The 22,758-nt window shown below is 43.8% G+C and overlaps 1 protein-coding gene across 7 annotated transcripts in view; it reads right to left on the reverse strand.

The window, feature by feature from the left end:
* TBC1D1 (TBC1 domain family member 1) overlaps positions 1 to 22,758 on the reverse strand; it is a 227,337-nt gene that overhangs the window by 106,840 nt on the left and 97,739 nt on the right. For all 7 annotated transcript variants that reach the window (XM_070452043.1, XM_070452042.1, XM_070452045.1 and 4 more), the window contains 4 exons: positions 6,725 to 7,180; positions 4,726 to 4,815; positions 2,874 to 2,978; positions 2,228 to 2,360 (listed from right to left, as the gene is read on the reverse strand). In XM_070452043.1, the coding sequence (XP_070308144.1) occupies positions 2,228 to 2,360; positions 2,874 to 2,978; positions 4,726 to 4,815; positions 6,725 to 7,180 (784 nt within the window). The remainder of the gene's footprint in view (positions 1 to 2,227; positions 2,361 to 2,873; positions 2,979 to 4,725; positions 4,816 to 6,724; positions 7,181 to 22,758) is intronic.

The following is a 22,758-nucleotide window of genomic DNA, read 5'->3' on the forward strand; positions in this document are numbered from 1 at the left end:
TTTCTGCCCCATCTCAATCAAAGCTGGTCCTCCAGGCCCCATGCCTGCTCTCCACTGTGCACCCTCCGTGGGGCTTCTCAATATTTTCAGCCGCTCCTGGGGGTTTCTGCAGCAAGAAGGCAGCATTCCCCACGTGATGCCAAAGGTTTTACAGGTGAGAAGGGCAGCAAGTCAATCTGCCTTCATGCTGGCCGCCAGAAAAGGCTCTTATTAAAGGGAGGGCTAATGAATAGTTTTGCTTTGCCGAAGGCAAATTTGCTTGGAGAGCAAAAGGAAACCTCAGTTCAACTTTTTCTTTTTAGTGGAAGTGTAATTTATTCCAAGAATTCCCAAAATGCTCCTCTAAACTTTAAAATAAGCAAAATGCTCTATAAATACTAGCAGTCGTAGAGAGTCCAAACCCAGAATCTGCCCAGCTGCCCCTCTTACGTGTTTTAAGTGTCCAATGGCGCCCACAAGTACAGTTTATTTATTCTACTTTATGGATTCCAGAGCATATTAACTACATCAACTGATTAAGAAAACAGTCTTTAAGTCTTTCGTTTTGTGGCCATCTCATTGTTCCTCTCCACTGTTTATGATGTTCTTGGCCAGATCATAACTTCCTATTAGAACCACTGTTATGGGTACATAGAACGAGGTTTAACAAACGATTTCATTCTACTTGGGGATTCCCTGGTAGATGGTAAAGAATCTGCCTGCAATGCGGGAGACCCGGGTTGGATCCCTGGGTAGGGATGCAAAATGTAAGAACCTGAAACTAACTGTCAATAAAATAATCAGTATCTCCCTTACTAAGGATGGCTCTAATAATATGCTGTCGAAAAGGTACCCTCGCCAGTCTTCTAATTGTGCTGGTTAATGGATGTTTTTACATTAGCATAGCTTTCTGCTTTGCTTGGATCTTATCCAGTAAAAAGATGAATTAAATGATAACTCCAAAACTACAACAGCAAAATCCCTACCATAATTAAACTTTTCAGGTATAGCTCTCTGAAAGCTAAGCCAGAACAAAGAAAGATTTGTCAAGTGGAACCCTGGAACCCTTCCAGCTCCTGCAGGTCAGAATCTGCTTTATCTTCAAGGCTGAAGTCACTGCAGCCTTCTTTACAAGCTCATGGGGACACTGCCATCATCGTTTACCTTATCTTGACAACCACTAAGGAAAGAACTAGTGATGCTCTCAGATGGGATCTCTTGTTAAAGCACAACTTTTCTTGTTCCCAGATATATTTTGCATCATGTCAGCAAAGAGGAACAACTAGGAAAACACGGTTGAAAATGTTAATCATTCTGATCCACTTTAAACAGCACTGGAATGCCAGCAAATGAACCTTTGAAGACCTTAAGTGAAGTGAAGTGAAGTTGCTCAGTCATGTACGACTCTTTGCGACTCCATGGACTGTAGCCGACCAGGCTTTAAGATTATGTCAATTTGTCTTTAAAAAGGGAAATCAGATACCACTTCACATCCATCAGGATGGTTATCATCCCCAAGCCCCAGAAAGTAGGTTTGCTTATCCCTCAAATGTGCAGTAATCCCTTTTCCTTCCACAAAGTGGTGAGGATTAAATGGATGATAATACATGTTAAAGAAAACAAGTACAGTGCCAGGCATATCTTAAGCATGGAAATCATAACATTTATTGCAGTTTCTCCCCAAGCCAAATTCCTAGAAAAACTCGGAGCAACACTCCTGCGCTCTTTCTCACTGGCTCCTCAACGGCAACCTGCCCTCTGGCCATTACACCTGCTCTGGAAGAAGCTATCGTTGACCTTGTAATGGACTCTTTGCGACCCCACAGAATGCAGCCCACCAGGCTCCTCTGTCCATGGGATTTCCCAGGCAAGATTTCTCCAGGGGATCTCCCCTACCCAGGGATCAAACCTGGGTCTCCTGCATTGCAGGAGAGCTGCAGTGAGCCAGCAGGGAAGCCACGTAAGCGGCTGACTCAGTGGTAACTCTCATCTCTCCTCCTACTAGACCCCTCCACGGCGGCCAGCTGAACACGCACCCACCATGATTGACAGCGCAGCCGGTCCTGGGCCCCCTGCTCCCCTAACTCCTCCACCCCCCTCAGGGCCCCTCCAGGGGAGACGGCAGCAGTGATATACAGAAAACACCCCTCCACGACCCCTGTAACTAACATCAGCCTCCGTGGGACAGAACCTTCCAACTCTGCCCGGGTCCCTGGACTGCGGCCTGCCCCGCCCCGCCCCAGCTCACCCTCGATCCGCTCACAGAGCTTGTGCAGGCCCTGCAGGGGGCAGCCCTCGCAAAGCTGGGCCGGCGCCTTCGCTGTCTGCTGCCCAGCAGCCACCGTGAAGGCCTGCTTCAGGGTCATCATGATCTCATCCACCTGACAAAGGGGAGACACCACAGAGAGCAGACAGTCCGTTTAAAGCAATCGGGCAGAGATTTTAGGACTCGTGGGAAGACCCAGCACTGAAGGTTCTTCTGGGCTGTTAGTCACAGGTTAATGGACCATAATCGTTAAGAACCACTAGGATTATACGTAGTCTAGAAACACTACAAATGCTCAAAGCTTTTCAAGGAGATAAGGTCAAAACTAGATGCAAATTAAATACTGAAGGAAAACCAACTCTTCTGATCAAAAGTCCAAAATGACCTCTGAAAGATGCTAAAGCAGAGGGTGAACGTGAGCAGGCCTTTAAGCATGATGAGCATTGAAAATGTGCACCCAAGCATGTCTCAAGTGTGTATCAGCTGGTTATTAAATAGTCACAAAAGTATAATTAAAACTGAATAATTTGTCAGCGAGGCCATATAGTTTTGCTATGTAAAGAAATCAGTGAGGCTGACATCCTCTGTAGATGAGATTTCAAGGTAAGAAGAGCTCGTTCTCACTTACCAGAGCTTCATTTGCGCACTGAAACACATAACAGACGAAATGAAAGCCTCCACCTCCAGAAGACTCCCGGCAGATGAACCCAAAGTGGTCCACATGTCTAATACCCTGTGGAAGGCAGGGACGAGAACAAGAATGGTCAGCAGTACCCAGAGGAGGCATCACTGCCACACGTGCAGCTGAAGACGCACACAGCACAGTTTTAAAGGACTCTATGAAACTACTATTTGCTCAGATGTTTTAAATATCTAAAAACATCTCTCAGATATGAAGTTCTACTCAAACGTTACTCCTCTGACTATCCCCACAATAACAGAAGCAGGATCTGAAAACCAGAGCTTTTATCCTCATTTTAGTAGAGAGAGGAAGTATAGAAAAGCTGACACAGAAAAATGAGAACTTTTCTTAGGTATTTAAGGAATAAGGAATAAGTAGATGAGAGAGTAACAAAGAAACACAACTGTACACACACACAAGCAAACACACATAGACACAAAAATTAAAAGAAAGGATTTAAAATATTTGTACTCCTAAAATAACAAAGAAGTAAATCCTGAAGTAAACTGGTAGGAAGAATGAGTCAAAAGTCATACACACAAAGAACAGAGATACTTTCAAACATAAGATATTAAGGCCAAAGCTGTACCACAGTTTCCTAAGAGCTCTTTTTAATAAATATTAATACATGCACTTGTTTTGAAAGTATCAGCTAAGAAGCACCTTAATACAAATAAGACATCATCCATAAATGTTAACCTACAGCATCTCCTGAAAGCACCAGCATGCAAAGTGTTGACAGCTTGAAAGGCAGGTGATCATGTAAACTTGTAAACATCATTTAGGAAATAATAAAACTACCATATGAAAAAGCAAATATTTAATATTACCATTTCAATAGAAATACAAGCAAATCAAGATAAAATGTCTACGGAGAATCTCACTTTCAGGTAAAATATTTCCCATTAAACGAGCAATCACTGACACATCCTGGCATTGCTATCAATGTTCTCCAACGGCAAGTTAAGCATATGCAAGAGGTTACTCCAAAGGAGAATATGATTTGAAAAAAACATTTTCTTTGTAAATGGTTCTCTAGTCAGTTTTATGCATGAACGTTGTTTTCACCTTTGGGGGGTGAAAATTCCCTATTGAATCATTACATAGATCACATTATAAATCAACAATGAGAGTTTCATTATATCTTATTAATTTTGAGAGGATGAAAATGAGAAAATGATTTTAGACTTTCAAAAACTACCCAAATAGTAACACATTTTTGCTAGGAAGATTCTGAGTAAAGTTGTCATAGCTCATTATAACTGACAAATTCTCCAAATCTCTCTATGAAACACACCCAGGAGATTTTTCAGGAAATAACTCAAGTAGACACTGTACTCTAAGGAAAACATCCTCAAAGGTAGTCATTATTTATTATATTTTAAGGAAGAAGAGATAATGATCTTGGTATCCCAAAAGCCATGAATTTTTAGAAAGTAAAAATAAGTACTTTAAAAAATACATTAGTGTGTATGAATGTATATGTGAATATGCATATAGACACACATACAGGCACATACACCGGGAAATCATGGCTGTGGCCCACTATTACCAATGACTGGGGAAAAAAAGAAAAGGAGACCCACTTTCTCCAGTAAGTTATGGTTGCTAAAAGCAAAATTTTTAAACTTCAAAATTATATTTTGCCTTAATAAACAAAAGGAAATGCAAGATCACAAACCCAGCACTTAGAAAGCATACATCTTGTGACCTTAGCCACTTCGGTTGAATGACAGACAGTAAAATAATTCATTAAAAAATTCAACTGCAGTTGAGCTGATAACCCATGTCCATTTACCTGAGAGCAAAAGGATATCTCCTTAAAATTTTTCTGCAACGCTATTTTTTTGGTGTCAGGACTGATGAGGTAAACTTCAGATTGACCAATCTTAAAAGACAAAGAGAGAAAAAAACTAGCTTTGCATGAACACCGAATTCAGATTTATTACACAAACTTCCTCATTTCATGACCGAGGAAAACGCAGAATCAATGGCTCGAGCTCCTCCCGAACAGTGACCGTATCGCACAGACGGCCACTCCAGGCCACACTCCATCCTACAGGCTTCGGGCAGCAGACACCCGACAGTGCGCTCACCGCAATCAGGCAGCAGCCTTGAGGCGAAAGGACCAGATACCCCAGAGTGAGTCACCAAGCCTCAGGTTCCCACAGCTCCCCTTTGTAAAAGAGAGGTTTCTGCGTAAGTGAATCTCCAAGGATACAGGAGCTTGCTGTAAAATTTCCAGGACACTCTAATGATCAGAAAAGTCTTCTTAAATTATTGCTAAAAATCGACCACTTGTCGAGTACATACTGAGCTAGGTGCTCACTCCTGCTTACCTGACTTCCTAAGGAGTTAAGAGTGCTAGCACAAACTAACACTGTCTTACAGACGAGGGTCAGCCTAACACATCTCCCTTAGCGCAGAGGGCTGTGTCGCAATAACCACACAGTTAACTGTGCAGCTTCCCTCCCTTCCCTGCTGCCCCGCGAGCCCAGGATGCTCCTCCAGCTGGCCACAGTGACATCTCCGCTCAGTGAAAATCACTGCCTTCGGAAAGCCCTGCTTCCCCAGAGGCCCTCACAGCATCCTTTACTTCTTGCAGCATTTTCAGTTTTAGTGAGACAATTCCTCCTAGAGTCAGCTGTCAGGCTCACTGGAAGCTAAATTTCCCGTGCGCAGGGATCATGCCTGTCCTGTTCATTGCTGTATTTCTAGCATGTTGCAAGGGACCCTATATACAGCGCTTACACAGTAAGTACTTGAAAATAAGGGCACTAAGCAGCTTCCCCAATGACACCAGGAGGTTTTGGTGGTTTGTTTTTTTAAATACAGATCACACATTACACCACCAGTCTGACTGCCAACATAGCACTCCTTTCAGTACACTAGGTCAACCATGAAAAGAGGAAGAAATCGGCCCTCTGACACTCCATCTCGATCTCGAACCTGTATGTCTACACGGCCAGCTTCCTCATCACTTGGCCCTGAGTTAGACATGGAAATGTTACATTTAAGCACACCTTGCTCTCTCTCTAGACTCTCGGTCAGCCCTAGGCCAAGGAAGAGACAGAGGAGGCTGAGAACAATCTGTTTCTCACATTGCAGAGGCCAGCTCCCTAGGGAGCCAGCCGAGTCCCATCAGCTCAGACCCAGCGGACTCCCAGGATAGCAACCTTTCCAGAACAGCCGAGATCAGCCCGGAACCCAGGAGCCTCAACTGCCAGGGACAGCCTCCTGCCCGTGCCTTTCCTGGCATCTGGCTCACTGTCAGTTTATCAAATCATTTCTAGAAAAGAGTAAGCAGCTGGCTACACTAATACTGTAGTTTGGGTATCAATTTCAAATATCATGTTATCCCCAATTACCCAGGTAACAAAGTGTAAGTAGTTTTACAAATTAATAAAAATAATAAAGAAGGGGTATTTTCCAAAATATTTTGCTGAAATATATTACTTGAAATATGGTTTCCAAAAAAAAACCCTTTGGGAACCTCTTTTACACACATTAATTGACTGTTTCACATTGAAAAGATGTCTTCCCCACCGTGTGGGAGGGGGATAAAAATCATACAGGATGTAAGACAGATTCTGTTTGTTACCCCCCAATGATTCCCAACGCTAATGGGAACTAAGTAAGGGTTCTATCCTGACAAAAGAATTATTCAGAATAAAAGTATACGGATTCACACATAAATCCAAAAGCAATTCATAGATAATCTTTGCTCGACTAAGCAGATTTTCTTTTGAACACACAGACCAGACTGGGGATGCGCAGGAAGCTTGATAATATTTTACCGTAAAGAGCATAGTTCGATTTTCCTCAATATCTGTCGGCTGCACAATATTGTGTCCACTAATCAGGTGGTTCTCGATGTCGCTCTCCTCAAAAGAGCTGAAGAAACTACTACTCCGCAGGCCCGCATCCTGAAACTCCTTTCGGAAGGCCAAGGAGCGCAGCCCAGGCTGCGAGAAGGACTTGCGCATCGGCCGCGGGCCCCGCTCCACATCCCCCGGCGGCTGCAGTGCAGACCGGAAGTGATCCGAGGAGAAGCCGCCGCTCACGTGACTGAAGCCCTCGATGCACTCATCGATCAGGGCGGGCGGGGCCTTCCTGTGCGCCACGGCCACGCGGCCGCAGAACAGCACCTCGAACTTCTTGGCGAAGGTGTCATCGAACTCCGAAGGGCAGCGGAACTCCTCCTGGCGGGCGATCTTCCCAGCCTGCCGGATGGAACTGATGATCTCAGGCACCTGCCGGGAAAGGAAGGAATGTCATTTGGAACCTGCTGTGGTTGGGCTTCCCTGGTAGCTCAGCTGGAAAAGAATCCGCCTGTAACGCAGGAGACCAGGTTCGATCCCTGGGTTGGGAAGATCCCCTGGAGGAGGGCATGGCAACCCACTCCAGCATTCTTGCCTGGAGAATCCAATGGACAGAGGAGCCTGGCATGCTACACACATATGTGGTGTAGCAACGAGTCGGACAGGACTGAGTCACTAAGCCCGCATCCACAGGAGCCACTCATGCTCCCCACATCCATGCACTGCATGTTTCATCACACGGGGCCAAAGGAGAAGCCCACAGCGTTCCGGACCAGGAGAGGGAAAGGCACGACTTTCAGAGAGGACAGCAGTATTTATTAAGCACCCCTTACAAGTCAGGGATATGCTAGGGGGTTCATGTGCCTGCAAGCTTAAGCAATGAGTCCACAGACACGAGTTAAATCCAGGCTGGTCCCCCCACTCCAGAGCCGAAGGTCTTCTCCGAGAAGCTGTCACTCTCCCTTCAAGAGGTCTGTCACCAAAAAAGTATGCAGTTATTCTAGATTTCACGGCAGCACATCTTTCAAAATACACTTGGGATTTATCTCAAAATAAATGACAGGATGAGGATAACAAGACTGAAATTACCTCACACAACCTTTCTTCCAATCATAACATCATTACTTTCTCTAATGACAACTGATAATTTATTCCTCAGTTTTACATTCCCTAATAGATTGAACAGCTTTGACTACACAGCCAGGAGGTTTAATCAAGGACTAAGCAACCATGACAGTATCATTATCAAGGCAACACACTGTGGCTTCTTTCCACTGAACTTCTAAAGCCTTTGGTTCCTAATGTACTCATAATCAAGAGAATGAACAAGACAGTCTCATGTACTATTGTCAGGCCAACTGCTATACCCTCTCATCATTAGCTTCTGACAAGATCCTTCAAAGAAGCCACAGAAAGAGACGAGTCCTCCACAGAATGAATAACCACGTGTCCAATCATCTGGAAGACATACGGCCACAGCACTAACACAAGACAGGTGTGAATGCATTTTCATAAGGAAGGGCCTAGCTTTTGATATGACCTATTAAATAACACCCAAAGCCATTTTTTTTCCTTTTCTCTTTCTAAGAAAATCCAACTGAACACCCAATACCCATAGGCCCATTGTCTTTTTAAGAAGACCCATAGGCCCAATGTCTATTTGCAGTAACATAGATGGACTTGGAGGGCATTATGCTAAGTGAAATAAAACAGACATCACTTATATGTGTGTGGTATCAATTTTATGTGAAGTTTAGTAAAATGGGGATTCCCTGGTGGCTCAGTTGGTAAAGAATCCTGCAATGCAGGAGACCCGGTTCAATCCCTGGGTGGAGAAGATCCCCTGGAGGAGGGAATAGCAACCCACTCTAGTATTCTTGCCTAGAGAATCCCACAGAAACAGAGGAGTCTGGCAGGCTGTGTCTATGTGGTCGCAAGAGTCAGACACGACTGAGCGCACACACACAAAACTAGTAAATATTAAAAAAAAACAAAAAACAAGCAGATCCACAAATACAGAGAACAAACCAGTGGTTACCAGTGAGGCGTGGGGAAAGGAGTAATAAAGGCAGGAGAGCATGAGGTATAAATTAATGGGTGTAAGATGGACCCAAGAATGTACTGTACAACACAGGGAATATAGCCAACATTTCGTAAGAACCACGAACGGAAAGTAGTCCTTTAAAATTGCATAATTAAAAAAAAATGAAGACGTAATGTCCACTTATGAGGAAATCCTGAATTCCCTATTCTTTATAACTCTGTCCTGGACTCACCTACACTATTACTTGTAACATAAGGAAAGTGGGTCATTTATTTCATTTTATTTCCGAATGTCATCCTAGGTATAACTGGATACCAAGAGGCAGGGATTCAGAAGTGTGAGATGAACACAAGATAGCTCTGCCTGAGAAGGGAGTGGGGCCTGGAGGGAGGTTTGGTTAGAATCTTTACAGTAACTGAGATGGGGTCTGCTGGGAGCCTGAACTAAGCAGCAAGTACTGCAAGAGGAAAAAAAGTCGGCAGGAAAGATTCCGGAAGGCAGACTCACAAGACCTGGTGACTACCTGGATGGGGGAGCTGGGGGCATGGGAGACCACACGGGACTCATGGAAGAAGGCTGAGGCTCCGTTGGGGAATCTGGGGAGAGGTGACAGTGAGCTCCCCTCCTGTCCATGCTGAATACGACCAGAAGGACTTGAGAGTAAAGACATGTGGCGGGCAGCTGGACAAGCCAGCCTGGAGTCCCAGACAGGATATCTCAACTGGACACCAATGTCCCATGTATACAGACGGGAGGTGGCTGATGCCCTGGCAACAGAAAAAGGGGAAGGAAAGGAAGTGAACTAAGATGGGGGGTTAGGATACACCAGCATCTCGGGTGTAGAGAAACTGAGGATCACGGCAGAGAAGCGGGAAGGCAGGCAGGCAGCGAGATGCCAGAGCCGGTGAGGGAAAAAGCACTCCTCCTTGGGGTGCGGGGCGGGGGCGCCGAGTGAATAAACAAGGGCTGGGACGGGTCTGCTGGAGTTGGCAGCGTGTGCAAAACATAAAGCAGGGATGCCCACAATGACCCTCCAAAACAAGCAAGCAACTGAAAACTGTCTCAAGGTGAAACTTTGAGTCTATGAGAACGTCTACTTCAAGTTACAATATTTACTGCAAATACACAGATGCTTTAAGGGCAAATACGCTGAGGTCAGTAGCGTTTATTCCCACTGATATGATCTGGGTACTTTTAATAAAAATCTTTTTTTAGTCACAGCAATAATATCTACGTCATTTCTGACTGCAGATAAAGTAAATCAAAACTAATGGCAGCAAAAACAAGAATCTGAAAAGCATTTTGCTGAGATAAATTCATAAGGATTTCAGATTTGGTTTCCTTTAACAATGGGCATCGCAATAAAAATGTTAACTGAAATGAATTGCCAATAATGAAGAAACAAACTGTTTTAAAGATAAAAAATCTATTGAACTAATCTTCTGTCAACCTATTTGAGTTTATGCTTAAGGTCATTTTTACGTCTGCACTTCTTTCACAGCCAAAATAAGTTTCTTCTGAATTCACGTACTAACAAATGCATGGTGCAGTATGAAGTTTCTGTAGCAGGTCTGTGAATATTGTTTTATAAGTAGTCAGAAAATGATAATCTAAGAGAATTAAAATACTCATTTCTGCAAATAAAATCATTACTTAAACCTTTGGGGGTCAAACTTCTTTTTAAAGATTTGAGGATTTTAAAGGATTACAAACACACTGCAAGTGTAATTTTATTCACAAGGACTTAGGAAGGAGCCCTAGAAACATTATTTAGGATGAAAAGCCATTTTACTGAACATTTACACTTGTGATTTTCTGCCAACTAGTAACAAATAAAATATTAAAAACTGTGTTTTGCCCACTGGATGAAATGTTCCCTCACTGCAAGGAGTTAAACGAGCACTTTGAATAGAAAACCATCATTTCAGATATTATTTCCCAGAAGAAACAGACTGGTTTTGTTTTCATTGGTAATAAGTGGTCATTTGTATTTGTTGGTCATAAACATGTAAATAGGGAAAGAAAATGAAATTAAACCATGTCTCCATGTACCCTGTCTTATATGCTTTGAATTTCATACAAAACACTTAAGAAAACATCTTCTTACTAGTGCTCAATACTTTGATTATTTAAAGAGAATAAGACTGCTGTCCGATATTCTCAACATGACACGTGAGCATTCCTAACATTCAACAGTTTGGCCTATCAAGACTCGATTCGAAATAAAGATGTGGATACACCGCATAGAGTGAAGAAGATGAGCCTGCCCCTGACCTGAGCAGAAGTTCAAGGTCAGGAGTAAGAGCCTTGTCGGAACGTGCGGTTCCCAATGTGCACTGCCGAAGCCTGGTCCCCAGGAGAGGTCCGGCGCGGCTCCTCCCAGGGAACCGATGCCCCTGCTCCTGCTGTGAGCTTCCAGTTAGCCCAAGGTCAGATGAATGCGCTACATCTTCCTGACAGAGAGATCAGATGTGCTGTGATCTGGCTGGGGAAGACCCTGGCGTGTCAAAAATGCTGATGACCCTGGCCCCTAACGCAGCCCTCACACGCTGGGTCAGGACTGCCTCATCTGTCTAGCCTCTGGGTAAAAAAGAAATAGCAGCATTCAGCCGCCCTGGTTCTGATGTGACAAACCGGATAAACTCTCTTCTTCGTAGCTTTTAAACCTCACGGAATGATGCAATGCAAACACAAACTCCAGCATCATACTATGAAATAATCATTCGAAAGGTTCCCTACAACCTTCTGGCTAAACCAACACTGTTCTACAAACACTTAAAACAATGAGAATAAAATCCAACTTACGAAGTGATTTGATAGCTGCAGGAGCTAACACAATAAGGTAGGAGAAGATATCACTATAAGAGTATGAAATTGCTTTGTATGTTTTCTAAAACAGTTTTTTAAAGCTAAGACATTTTGAATGGCCAGCATAAACACTGACAGAAGTCACTAAAAGATCAACCTGGAAACATAAGTTCTCAAAGTCTAAACCTCTTCATTTAATGCACTAATTTGTAACTCAAATGCACACTAGAGAGGCAGATAAACTTTTAAAACGAGTGACTTTTATGTAGTTTTCATCAGTCTAGATGAAGTAGTCTGTGGAGGTGAGGCCCTGGCACCTCCTTAGATGTTTTTTCAGAAACATCTAAGAGCTGTCAGGGGCAGAATTCCAGATTTACCACCTGTCCTCTGTCATGCCCGGAGGTAAGGAAGATGCTCCTCACCCTGCACACTACATCTTCACACCCAAAATCCATGGGATTCTTAAGAACCTATGCAAACTGTGAACAGCAATGAAGCAGCCCAACTCACAGATCCAGACCCTGCTTACAGCAGAGATGAACAAACTAGTGAAGTCAAAAACACAAAACTCACCCCACAGACATCTGGCAAGCTATGTATACCATTTAAGGGCAAATTTGACTTGCAAACAAATTCATTGTATTTCAGAAGTCCCAAACTATTAAATACAGGAGAGCAAGTGGGCTTCTAAGAAACACTACTCTATATTTTTGACCAAGTCTTAGAGACATCAAAATAATGTCTCCAAGATTAAGAAACATTCACAAAGATAATGAACCAGCAGTTTACCATAGCAATCGTCCCGTATTAGTTCTGCATGTTACACAATCTTTGAAAAAGGACTCTAGGGTCCTTTTTCTACAAAACAGGGGAACTAAGACATGTAAATATGCTACAAGTAACTATTTTTAAAAAAAGCTTTAAAAAAAAAAAAGTTTTAAAAAAACTTAAAAAAAAAAAAGTTTCCTTCTCCAGGACACATGCCATAATCAGTTTCAACAAATGATGCCCTGCATGTAAATAAATGGAGTTAGAACAACACCCTAACACCATGCACAAAAATAAACTCAAAATGGCTTAACAATTTAAACAAAAAACATGACACCATAAAACTCTTAGAAGACAGCATAGGCAAAACATTTTCTGACATAAATTGTATCAATGTTTTTATTAACTAGGTCAGTATCCCAAGGCAATAAGAATAAAAACAAAAACAAACAAATGGGATCTAATCGAAGTTACAAGCTTTTGTACAGCAAAGGAAACCATAAAAAAAATAAAAATAAAAAAGACAACCAATGGAATAGGAGAAAATACTTACAAATGATACAACAGACAAAGGCTTAATCTCCAAAATATACAAATAGCTCATAACAACTCAACAATAAAAAAACAACTCACTCAAAGAATGGGCAGAAGACCTTAACAGACATTTCTCCAAAGAAGGCATACAGATGGCCAGTAGGCACATGAAAAGATGCTCAACATCACTAATTATTAGAGAAACGCAAATCAAAACTACAATGAGGTACCACCTCACATCAGTCAGAATGACTATCATTAAAAAGTCTACAAATAACAAATGCTGGAGAGGGTGCGGAGAAAGGGGAACCCTCCCACACCGTTGCTGGGAATGCAAATGGGTGTAGTCACTATGCGGAACAGTATGCAGGCTCCTCAAAAAAACTAAACATAGAGCTACCACATGATCCAGCAATCCCACTCCTGGGAATATACCTGGACAAAACTATAATTCAAAAAGATACACGCACCCGAATGTTCTCAGCAGCACTGCTCACAACAGCCAAAACATGGAGACGACCTAAATGGCCATCAAGAGATGAATGGGTGAAGACGCAGTACACACACACAGAACAGAACGGAACAATGCCATCTGCAGAAACAAGGACACCACTAGAGACCCACACTAAGTGAAGTCAGCCAGAAAGAGAAGGACAATCCCCACATGCTACCACGTACGTGCGGCATTTGAAATACAGCACAAATGAACCGACCCATAAAACAGAAACAGGCTCAGACACAGGGAACAGACTTGCGGCTGCCGAGTGGGGAGGGAGAGAGAGGGACTGGGAGTCTGGGGCTGGTAGATGCAAACTATTACATTTAGAATGGATAAACAACTAAAACCCTAATGTATAACACAAGGAACTGTATTCAATATCCTGTGATAAGTCAAAATGGAAAAGAGCATGAAAAAACAATGTGTATACGTATATAACTGAGTCATTTTGCTACACAACAGAGATTGGCACGACACTGGACATCAACTCTACTTTAACAGGAAAAAATATGCCCTTTAGAAATTGTCACTGAGAAGAGATCTTCAATAAAGGACTGTCTGGTCACACAGTATGCATTTATCAACAAAACAGGGAAGCCAGCCAGAGCACTGGGCACCGGTACTGCTTTGTTTCTACCTAAAATCATCCAGGACCAAACATTAAACTCATTGGAATTGATTTTCAAGCTAATGAGTGCCCGTGTGTCATCTTTCCATGTCCAAATCAATAGTCTTAGAGGAAAGGAGAATATGGACCCTCTGTTAAGTGACAGACACATGAGTGCTTTTCACTGTGCTCCTTTATTTCTCAAAAGTCCTTGAAAATCTCAGAGCAGTTAATAAAACACTAGTGGCCTGCAGTTTGAAAATAAACAAGCTGTTCTCTATGCAATAACATGGGTAAATACAAACACCACATTGAGTGAAAGCAACAGGTATGAAAGAATCACATGGTATAATTCCATTTTTGCCAAATTTCAAAAACAGGAAAAACTAAACTATGACAAATAGGAAGCAGAATAGGGATTATCTCTGGAGGAGGGAGAACTTTGAGGGGGCTATGATGGGGCCTTCTGGGCTATTGTTTATTGATCTGTTTGCTAGCCATATAAGATTATTCAAACCATTAAGTCATTGAGTATATGATTTATGTATAATTCTATTTGGTACACTTCAAAGAATATGTTATCAAAAAGAAATATTTTTGCAGGCATGATTCAATACAACTGACAAGGGGACAGTGGCTCAGAGGGTAAAGAGTCTGCCTGCAGCGCAGGAGACCCAGGTTCAATCCCTGGGTCAGGAAGATCCCCTGTAGAAGGAAATGGCAACCCAACCAGTATTCCTGCCTGGAGAATTCCATGGACAGAAGAGCCTGGAGAGCTATGGTCCATGGGGTCACAGAGTCAGATGTGACTGAGCGACTAACACTTTCAACAACTAGCCCAATGTTACCCAGCTAATAAGGAGAGGAGCCAGATGGAATCAATCTGATGCCAGACACATCCTCTTCCTACCACACCAAGCCTTCACTCTGAAGTCACACAGACATCCTAGTCCCCGGGGCGGGGGGCGGGGTGGGGGTGGGGGAGGGGACTGGGAGGGGTGGTCACATGTTCTTTGCTTTGGTTTGGGAGTTTGGGGCTTTGTTTTGGTCTTACATGGAATCCACCCCCCTTGTTTCTAATAATAATCAGGACCTCATCCCACTCCCATTCCAGTGTGTGTCCCACCTAAACCACAGTTCATGAGTGGACTGGCAACCCCGCCCCAAGCTGACCAGCACGCTATTAATGACTCCACAAGCCCCCCCCCCACCACCACTCCCGCCTGCCCTGTAATTAGTTTGGGGTTGGGTACGTAACTCCATTCCAGACCAATGATTGCCAGACTTAGGTGGTTTATGGAATCGACAGGGGGGAGGAGAAAAACGTGCTATTGCTTTAGACAGTGATTCTCAAACAAACCCCTCCTCACCCAGGGGCGGTTGAGGCCAGGGACGCTGCTGCACCCCCTACAATGCATGGGACGGGCTCCCCCGCAAAGAATCATCTGGCCCCAGTGCCAGGACTGAGGAATCTTGCTTTTGGACTTAGTTCCGTGGGTGTAAGCCTGGAACTGAAGGTGCCACCACACATAAACGCATGCCAGAGAGTTCCACAGGAGATGGAACAAAGACAGGAAGGGAGAGAACGGAAGCAAGAAGGTGGAAATGATGGCTGAGGGCCTGGATCCAGCTATTCCTGAAGTCCTATCAATCTCATTCTCATAGAAATCGTTTTTTTGATAAACTAATTTTATACTATCACTTGCAACAGAGTCCTGTTCACACTCCCAACATGTATAAAGTTCCAGTCTCTCAATCATGTCTGACTTTCTGATCCCGTGCACCGCCAGGGAATTCTTCAGGCGATACTGGAGTGGGCGGCCTTTTCCTTTTCCAGGAGATCTTCCCAACCCAGGGATCGAACCCGGGTTTCCCACATTGCAGGCAGATAGATTCTTTACCTTCTGAGCCACCAGGGAAGCCTTCACCTTATGCAAAATTCTATGGGGAATACAAAGATAGGAACACATAAATCTCCTTCAAGGAACCTACAATCTAAACAAAGAAAATACACAAGTACGAAAATAACTAAGCAACGTGGAACACTAATCACTACAGGAGCAGTAGTGCTAAGGAGGGTATGAAGACAGGGAAATACAAACTCAGTATAGAGTATACTTCAAATAAATTATTAAGAGCAAACAGGATGATTTATATATTCACCAAACTCTACCCTTCTTAGAATGAAACCAGCTACCAAAGACCCTCAGGGAGTCCAAACTGGCTCAATTTTTTTCCCTATAAAAAAAGTGAATATATAAAATTTTAGATCACATCAACAACTGCTGAGAAAGAGCTAGAGTAAAATTCATCTCTTAATGACTTGTTTACACATGATTGCTCTACCCACTCATCTCCCTGCTATGAATAAGAAAGGACTCACATGTAATGCAGAAGAATGAAGAAACACAACCACAGCACGTGGGTTATTTGCAAAGTAGCTACACAGTGCCTCGTACACAGGTCTAAATGCTTCACTCCAGGATGAGTCTGCTTTTCTCGAAAGGTCATCTCCCCCTTGCACCAGGCTGGCAGTGGGACTGGTGCCCACCTCAGTGACGGGGCACTGGAGTATCACGTGGCCTTGCGCTCTCTCCAGAACACACAGCCTCCTTCACTGGCTGTTAGCACAACCCACCTCAATGAAAAATAAAGCAAAGCAATCTCGGGGGCTTCAGCAAGATCTCTAAGGGCAGGACTTAATTTCTTAGGCAAAAGATTGGTTCCCTCCCCCAAAGGAAAAGAATGAGTAGAGCAGAGCGCCCTGTGCCCGATACAGGGCTCTGAACCACAGCAACAGGCAGCAGCTGTCCCCGCGGAGGCTGCGCTTGTGTCTAGAACGTGGGCAGCCCAGGGGGAGCCTGAGATCAGCATCATGCTCGCCATACAGAGGCCAGGCCGGGGCCGCTCCCCACCTGAGCACACGGCCTCACCCTGTTCATCAACCTGGGGCTGTGTTTCCTTGTGACGGGTGACAGCCCAGGGGGAGCCTGAGATCAGCATCATGCTCGCCATACAGAGGCCAGGCCGGGGCCGCTCCCCACCTGAGCACACGGCCTCACCCTGTTCATCAACTTGGGGCTGTGTTTCCGTGTGACGGGTGACAGCCCGGGCTGTGCATAACCAGCCCCGGAGACTGTCTGACAGTCTCACTCTTTGTGCTAAGGCAAAGTGAAGAGAGTCAGTTTATCAGGATCAAGGCAGCTACTGGAAAATACAGGCTTTTCTCTCAAATTCCTCCCCTGCCTCTCCTTCCCCCCTATTCTAAGAGGAAGATAAGCATGCGTTTTCCCCTCTGGGATGCATCCTTCGCATGTACCCTCTGTTCTTGGAGTCCCTGCAGCCTCCACCCCAGGCAGCACCAGCCCAAGCGCCGCTATGACTAAGACACTGCAGGCAGACAGCTGCTGGGCAGAAGGGACAGAAAAGCGGGACACCTATCCCCTGCCTCTGACTACCTTCCAGGGCCAAGGTCAGGGCCTTCCTCCTGGGTCTGAGCCAGGAGCAAGCTGGCCTGCGGCAGCTTGCCTCAATAAGAAAGGGCCAACCTCCAGAACCAAGCAGCAGCAAGTACTGTCTTTCCACTTTTCAATAATTCAGCCTCCTTCTAAAACACAGCAGCAGAATGTATTCTTTAGTCATCTTTCATTCCCAATAACAAGCTTAATAAATATCCACATAAAAGAAAAATATAGAAAAAGTTAAAATTGCCTATAATCCCAAGGCCAGAAATGTCACAGTCAACATTTTTTTCTTAGCTATGGTTTCTTGCATACACTAAATGGTCATTTCCTTTACTTTAAAAAAAAAAAAAAGAAAGAAAAAAGGAGGGGTGTGGATCACAGTGTTCTGCATTTATCATCATGGGCACATGGTCAACCCATTCTAGAACCATCTCCCTCCTCCCCATCACAGCATCAATTTCATTCGCTGCAAACACTACACAATGGAAATAACAACAACAAAAAATAATAATAATCTCTTCAGGATCCAATTTCAATTACTCTCACACTAGCTGTCAGGAGCTCTACCCCATCAGAAGCTATTCTGGCAAATGTGCAATGAGCAGCCCAAACTTTGCATCCACTGCCGAGACCCCTAGTTGTGTCAAGAGCATGAAATGTTTGTGCACATATGGGGAGAGGCGGGAAGGTAATCAGGAGAGATGAGAACGAACCCAGTATTGCTTTTTAAGTCAGAGAGAAACATTCCATTCACAGGAAGAAAGAGGAGATAGCATATCTGGGAGCAAAACGGAAACAGAATAACCTTCAAAAAAATAGACAAGGTCAGCCCTAAGACCTGCCCCAGCTGAAGCCATGAATTTACTCCAGTGACAGATCCTGCAGGCAATTCTGGAATGGGAATGCCAAAATAAGCTCCAAACTCTTGCCAGTGTGAGCAAGACATCCAACTTCTTAGAACTCAGCATCCTATTTTGCAGGCTGTTTTGAGGAGAAAATTAAACAATGTGAAAGTTGTTAGTGTAGCACCTACCACACATTAGCTTCCAACAAATGCCAACTGTGAGCTTCATGTTTGCCAAGTAATGAAAAGGTCAACTCTCTACTAAAGTAACAGCACCTGCAGGCAATGAGCTTGCTATATTCCAACTGCCTTTCAGTACAGAACTGGTAATAAATGACAAAAATTTACTCTGTATCAGCTAGCCACAGATAATGCCAATCACGTTTTTTGGAAATGTGACCGAATTTCCAAACATCCCATAGGCAAGAGAACTCTCCCCCATCACACCCCACTCCCAACTTGCCAGCAATCCCAAATACCTAAGAATAGCAAAGCTCTGATTCAAATGGAGCTGGGGAAGGACATCCCCTTCTCCTTCCTTCGGCCAGCACTGAGGTGTCACGAGGCCCACAGGAACAGAGTGAAAACCACTGCCTTACAAAACTACATGTGTCCGTGAGTGGCAGGTAGTTTCCGCAGCACATTCAGGACAGCCCTATAAACTTCAAAGGATAAAACACCGAAATGCTTGAATGACAGCTCTGAGAGAGTGGAATTATTGTCGATTTTGCTCACTGTTATAGCCTGAAGTGTCCAGGACAGTGCCTGGCACAGAGCAAGTATTCAGTAAGTTTGCTCAATGTATGAATGACTGCAATTGAAAATGAAAATTTAGTGATTTCAAGGTTTTTAAGTGATAAGAAATATCTCAAGTAGACCTTAGAAGAGAAATCATGATAAACCTGTAGGATCTCCAACACAATGCCTGTGCATAGTATGCATGCAACAGATATTTGCAGAAGGAACGAATGCTGTAAAAATAGCAAACCAGAAACAAGAGACTAAATTCTTTCAGATTATAAGATTTCACTAGGCAGCTGAGGGCTGCCCCTTTAAGCGCCTAAGCTATTTTTATTTTAACCATTTTTGGATAGGAATCATTTACTGTATTTTTTCCAAAAGAGATAGAGAATGTACTTTAACACTTTCTTTTTTGTGGTGAGAATATATTACTATGACCACACGAGCTACTGAGGCTGTGAAAAGCTCCGTGCTGGCATGGCTTAGCCAGACAAGGTTGTGGGAATGAGAGACGGTATCTCAGCTTTTAATTACACACTCCACCTTCCCACCAGTCCTCCCAAAACAGATGCTGGCATGCTTTGAAATGCACCCCAGGAACCAAAGCAGAAGCTCCTAAACTCACTGTGCCACAGACTCCCTCTGACAACATCCTACAGACCCTTCTCAGAGTCAGATTTGTAAATGCCATAAAACAGACCACAAGACAATACAAAAGAATTACACCAAAAGGGAATTATCCAAATAATTATGATAGAGCATTATGTGCTTCTCACCAGACTTAACTTGGTCCAGTGGCAAATCATATAACTGCTGTAATTCAAAGTAATGATGAGCGTATTCAGTATTTTTGAAAAATGTGTAACAACTATAAAACAATACGAAAATAACTGATTTTAGTAATGTTACTGTCACAGGAGTTGCCAGTGCTAATGGGAGGCGGGAGGGTGAGAACTCATAACTGAAGATGTTAAACTGCAGTTAGAGATTAGTGGAAACAAAGGTGAATTTTTCTTCTGTCTAAGCTCATGAACCTCCCCCGACCCCCAACTTCCATCCTAAGATTTCAGGATAAGGATCCTTGGACTAAACGAAGCAGACGGGGGAGGGATAGGACCAGTTACAGTTAAACATAAGATCACCACCAGCCATCTCTCTTGGAACCGTGGTGTGAATATATTGTATATATGAATAGTAAAACAAAGCCAGTGCACCATTCCGGTGCAAACCTAAGTCCAGTAAACGGGAAAGCTGCACCAGAAGCCATAGCCATCCAAGTCTACAAGGGGAAATCACAATGTCAGGATGCAGTCAAGAGGGGAAGCAAAATCTAAATGGGTTAAAACTCAGTGTCCATTAGATAGAGTTATGGGATTAATTTCTACATAATGCAAATGCTTCATCAATATAAAAACATCACAACTCTTTTCAAATGTTACAAAGACTCAATTTTAGTTTGCTGTGATATACTGCCTAGCTGGTCCTTGATTATGACAATTTAGTCTAATATACAAACAGATGAAAATACTTTTTTACGTCAGCTTCAAGTTATCCCTGCAATGGGAGAGTGGAAAAACAGGACAAAATAAATACTTCTGAATCCTTATTTCACGAAACTGGCACTTAGATTGCAGCTCACGTTTGACACTGCAAGCGAGCAGGGGAGGCTTCACTCTAGAATGTTCTTCCATCAACTCTCTGCTAGCGTCTGCTGACTCTCCCAGGCCCAGTTCGCTCACCTCCACTCCCACGGGGCTGGCCCCCTGGTATACGGGTCACAGCCCTAACACTCTGGGCGGGGAACAGGGTGCTGTTTGGTTCATTTCTGTGGGCCCTGCAGGCCCGGATCAGCGTTTACTAAACACACAGCCTTTAAAGTAAGAGGCAAATGAACAGCTTTGTTCTGTTTCTCCACCTTAAGTATAAAATATATAATGTAACCTAATAAACCTCCACTTAGGTATGTGTGTGTTCAGTCACTCAGTCACGGCCGGCTGTCTGTGGCCCACCGGGCTCCTCTGTCCACGGGATTCTCCAGGCAGGGGCACTGCGTCAGCGGCCACTGCCTCCTCTAGGCCGTCTTCCCAGCCCAGAGACTGAACCCACGTCTCCTGGGTCTCCTGCGCTGGCAGGCAAGTTCTTTACCACTGAGTCCCCTGGGAATCCCCCAATTTAAATATATTTACTTGAAAATACACCAAAGTCAGGCAAGAAAACTGTACAGGTTAAAATGAAAGAAACAAACAACAAAATGACTGTTTTCAAATCTTACCCAACATCTGGTAGAGAAAGTGTGACACCAACCTTGTATATAATCACAAACACCATCGAGGGAAAAGCTGAACTTCTGAGACCTTCGCTGGACTGGGTGGTTTAATATTGTACTTATGGAAGCCAACTGTGCTTCACACAGATGCTCTCACTCAATCTTCACACCAACCCTCAGAGGAAAACCCCACTATTTCCATTTTACGGAAGCACAGACTCTTCTGGGTAAGCGCTGGGCACTGGGGCTGTCAATGAATGTGACCGTCTAAGTGGGGCCAGAAATGCAGTACTTTTTAGGAAACCAGGAGCTGGAGGCCACGGCAGTTGCTCGGACCTCAGCTCCCTGGGAGGGGAGGGGAGGACCAGAGGACCGGAGCCTCCAAGGAGTCAGGCTGGTGGGGAGAGACAGGGAGGGCGCTCTCCCACCCAGCTCACAGCTGCAGAACGAACAGGTGAGGCCGGGCCAGCAGTTTCCAACAGATCAGGGGCTGCTGTGGACAGAATGGGTCTGACGGACGAAGTAACAGGAGGAGGATGGTGCCCAAAAGGATGCTGAAGTGGAAATGCCTTAGTCACCTGCCCTCACCCCCGCGGAGAGGCTCAGTCCCAGAGGCCAGGGCCTGGTCAGCCCAGGGCCTGGCTCTGTTCCTCACATCAGACTGAGTAAATCAGCCCATCTGAGCAGGAAGAAACGTCAGCTAGGGCGGAGGCAATACAAATGGAGAGAAAAAAAAGAGGTAAAACAAAGCACGCTAGGGAAGGTAAAAAGGGGAGTTATCAGTAATTCACTGGGTGTGGGAGTTGACTGGCAGGTGGTAGAACCACCCACAAAAACCAAAAAAAGAAAAAACCCTGACATTTGAAAAGAAATTAGAATTCATTATTCAGTCATACAACATCTCTTTTCAAAGCGACTTTATTTCTGAAGGAAATGTGGAAATTGTGCAGGTAGCATGTGCTGCAGCCCAGAGAAAAGCTGCCTCCTCATTCACCGGGTCCATTCTGGCATTCTGAGCCGAAATTCTGACAGATTTTTTTTTTAAAGTATGTATATGTGAAGAGCTGTTATTTCTTCTACTTATTTTCAGCAGAAGAAATGCATTTTTAAACAGTGCTTATCACCAAAAAAGATCTGTAGGAACTGCCCAAGGTTATCTCTGGGTAGCAGAAATAAGGTGGTTTGTTATTTTTGCTTATCAACATGTTATTGTTCTATATTTACGTACACTGCTTTTGCAACTTCAAAAAAAGGTTAATTTTTAAGAGTACATTTTTCTTAAACTTTAAGAAAGTTTAAAGGTTACTGTTTAATTTCACTAGATAAAGTCTTCCAGGGGCAAAATTCTTGGGAGAAAAAAAACTCTTCATGTTAAATATGTGATAGTTATTTTTTTTTTCTTTTTTTTTTTTTTCCATTTATTTTTATTAGTTGG

This window comes from Odocoileus virginianus, chromosome 21, assembly GCF_023699985.2.
Source record: "Odocoileus virginianus isolate 20LAN1187 ecotype Illinois chromosome 21, Ovbor_1.2, whole genome shotgun sequence".
Classification (NCBI taxonomy): Eukaryota; Metazoa; Chordata; class Mammalia; order Artiodactyla; family Cervidae; genus Odocoileus; species Odocoileus virginianus.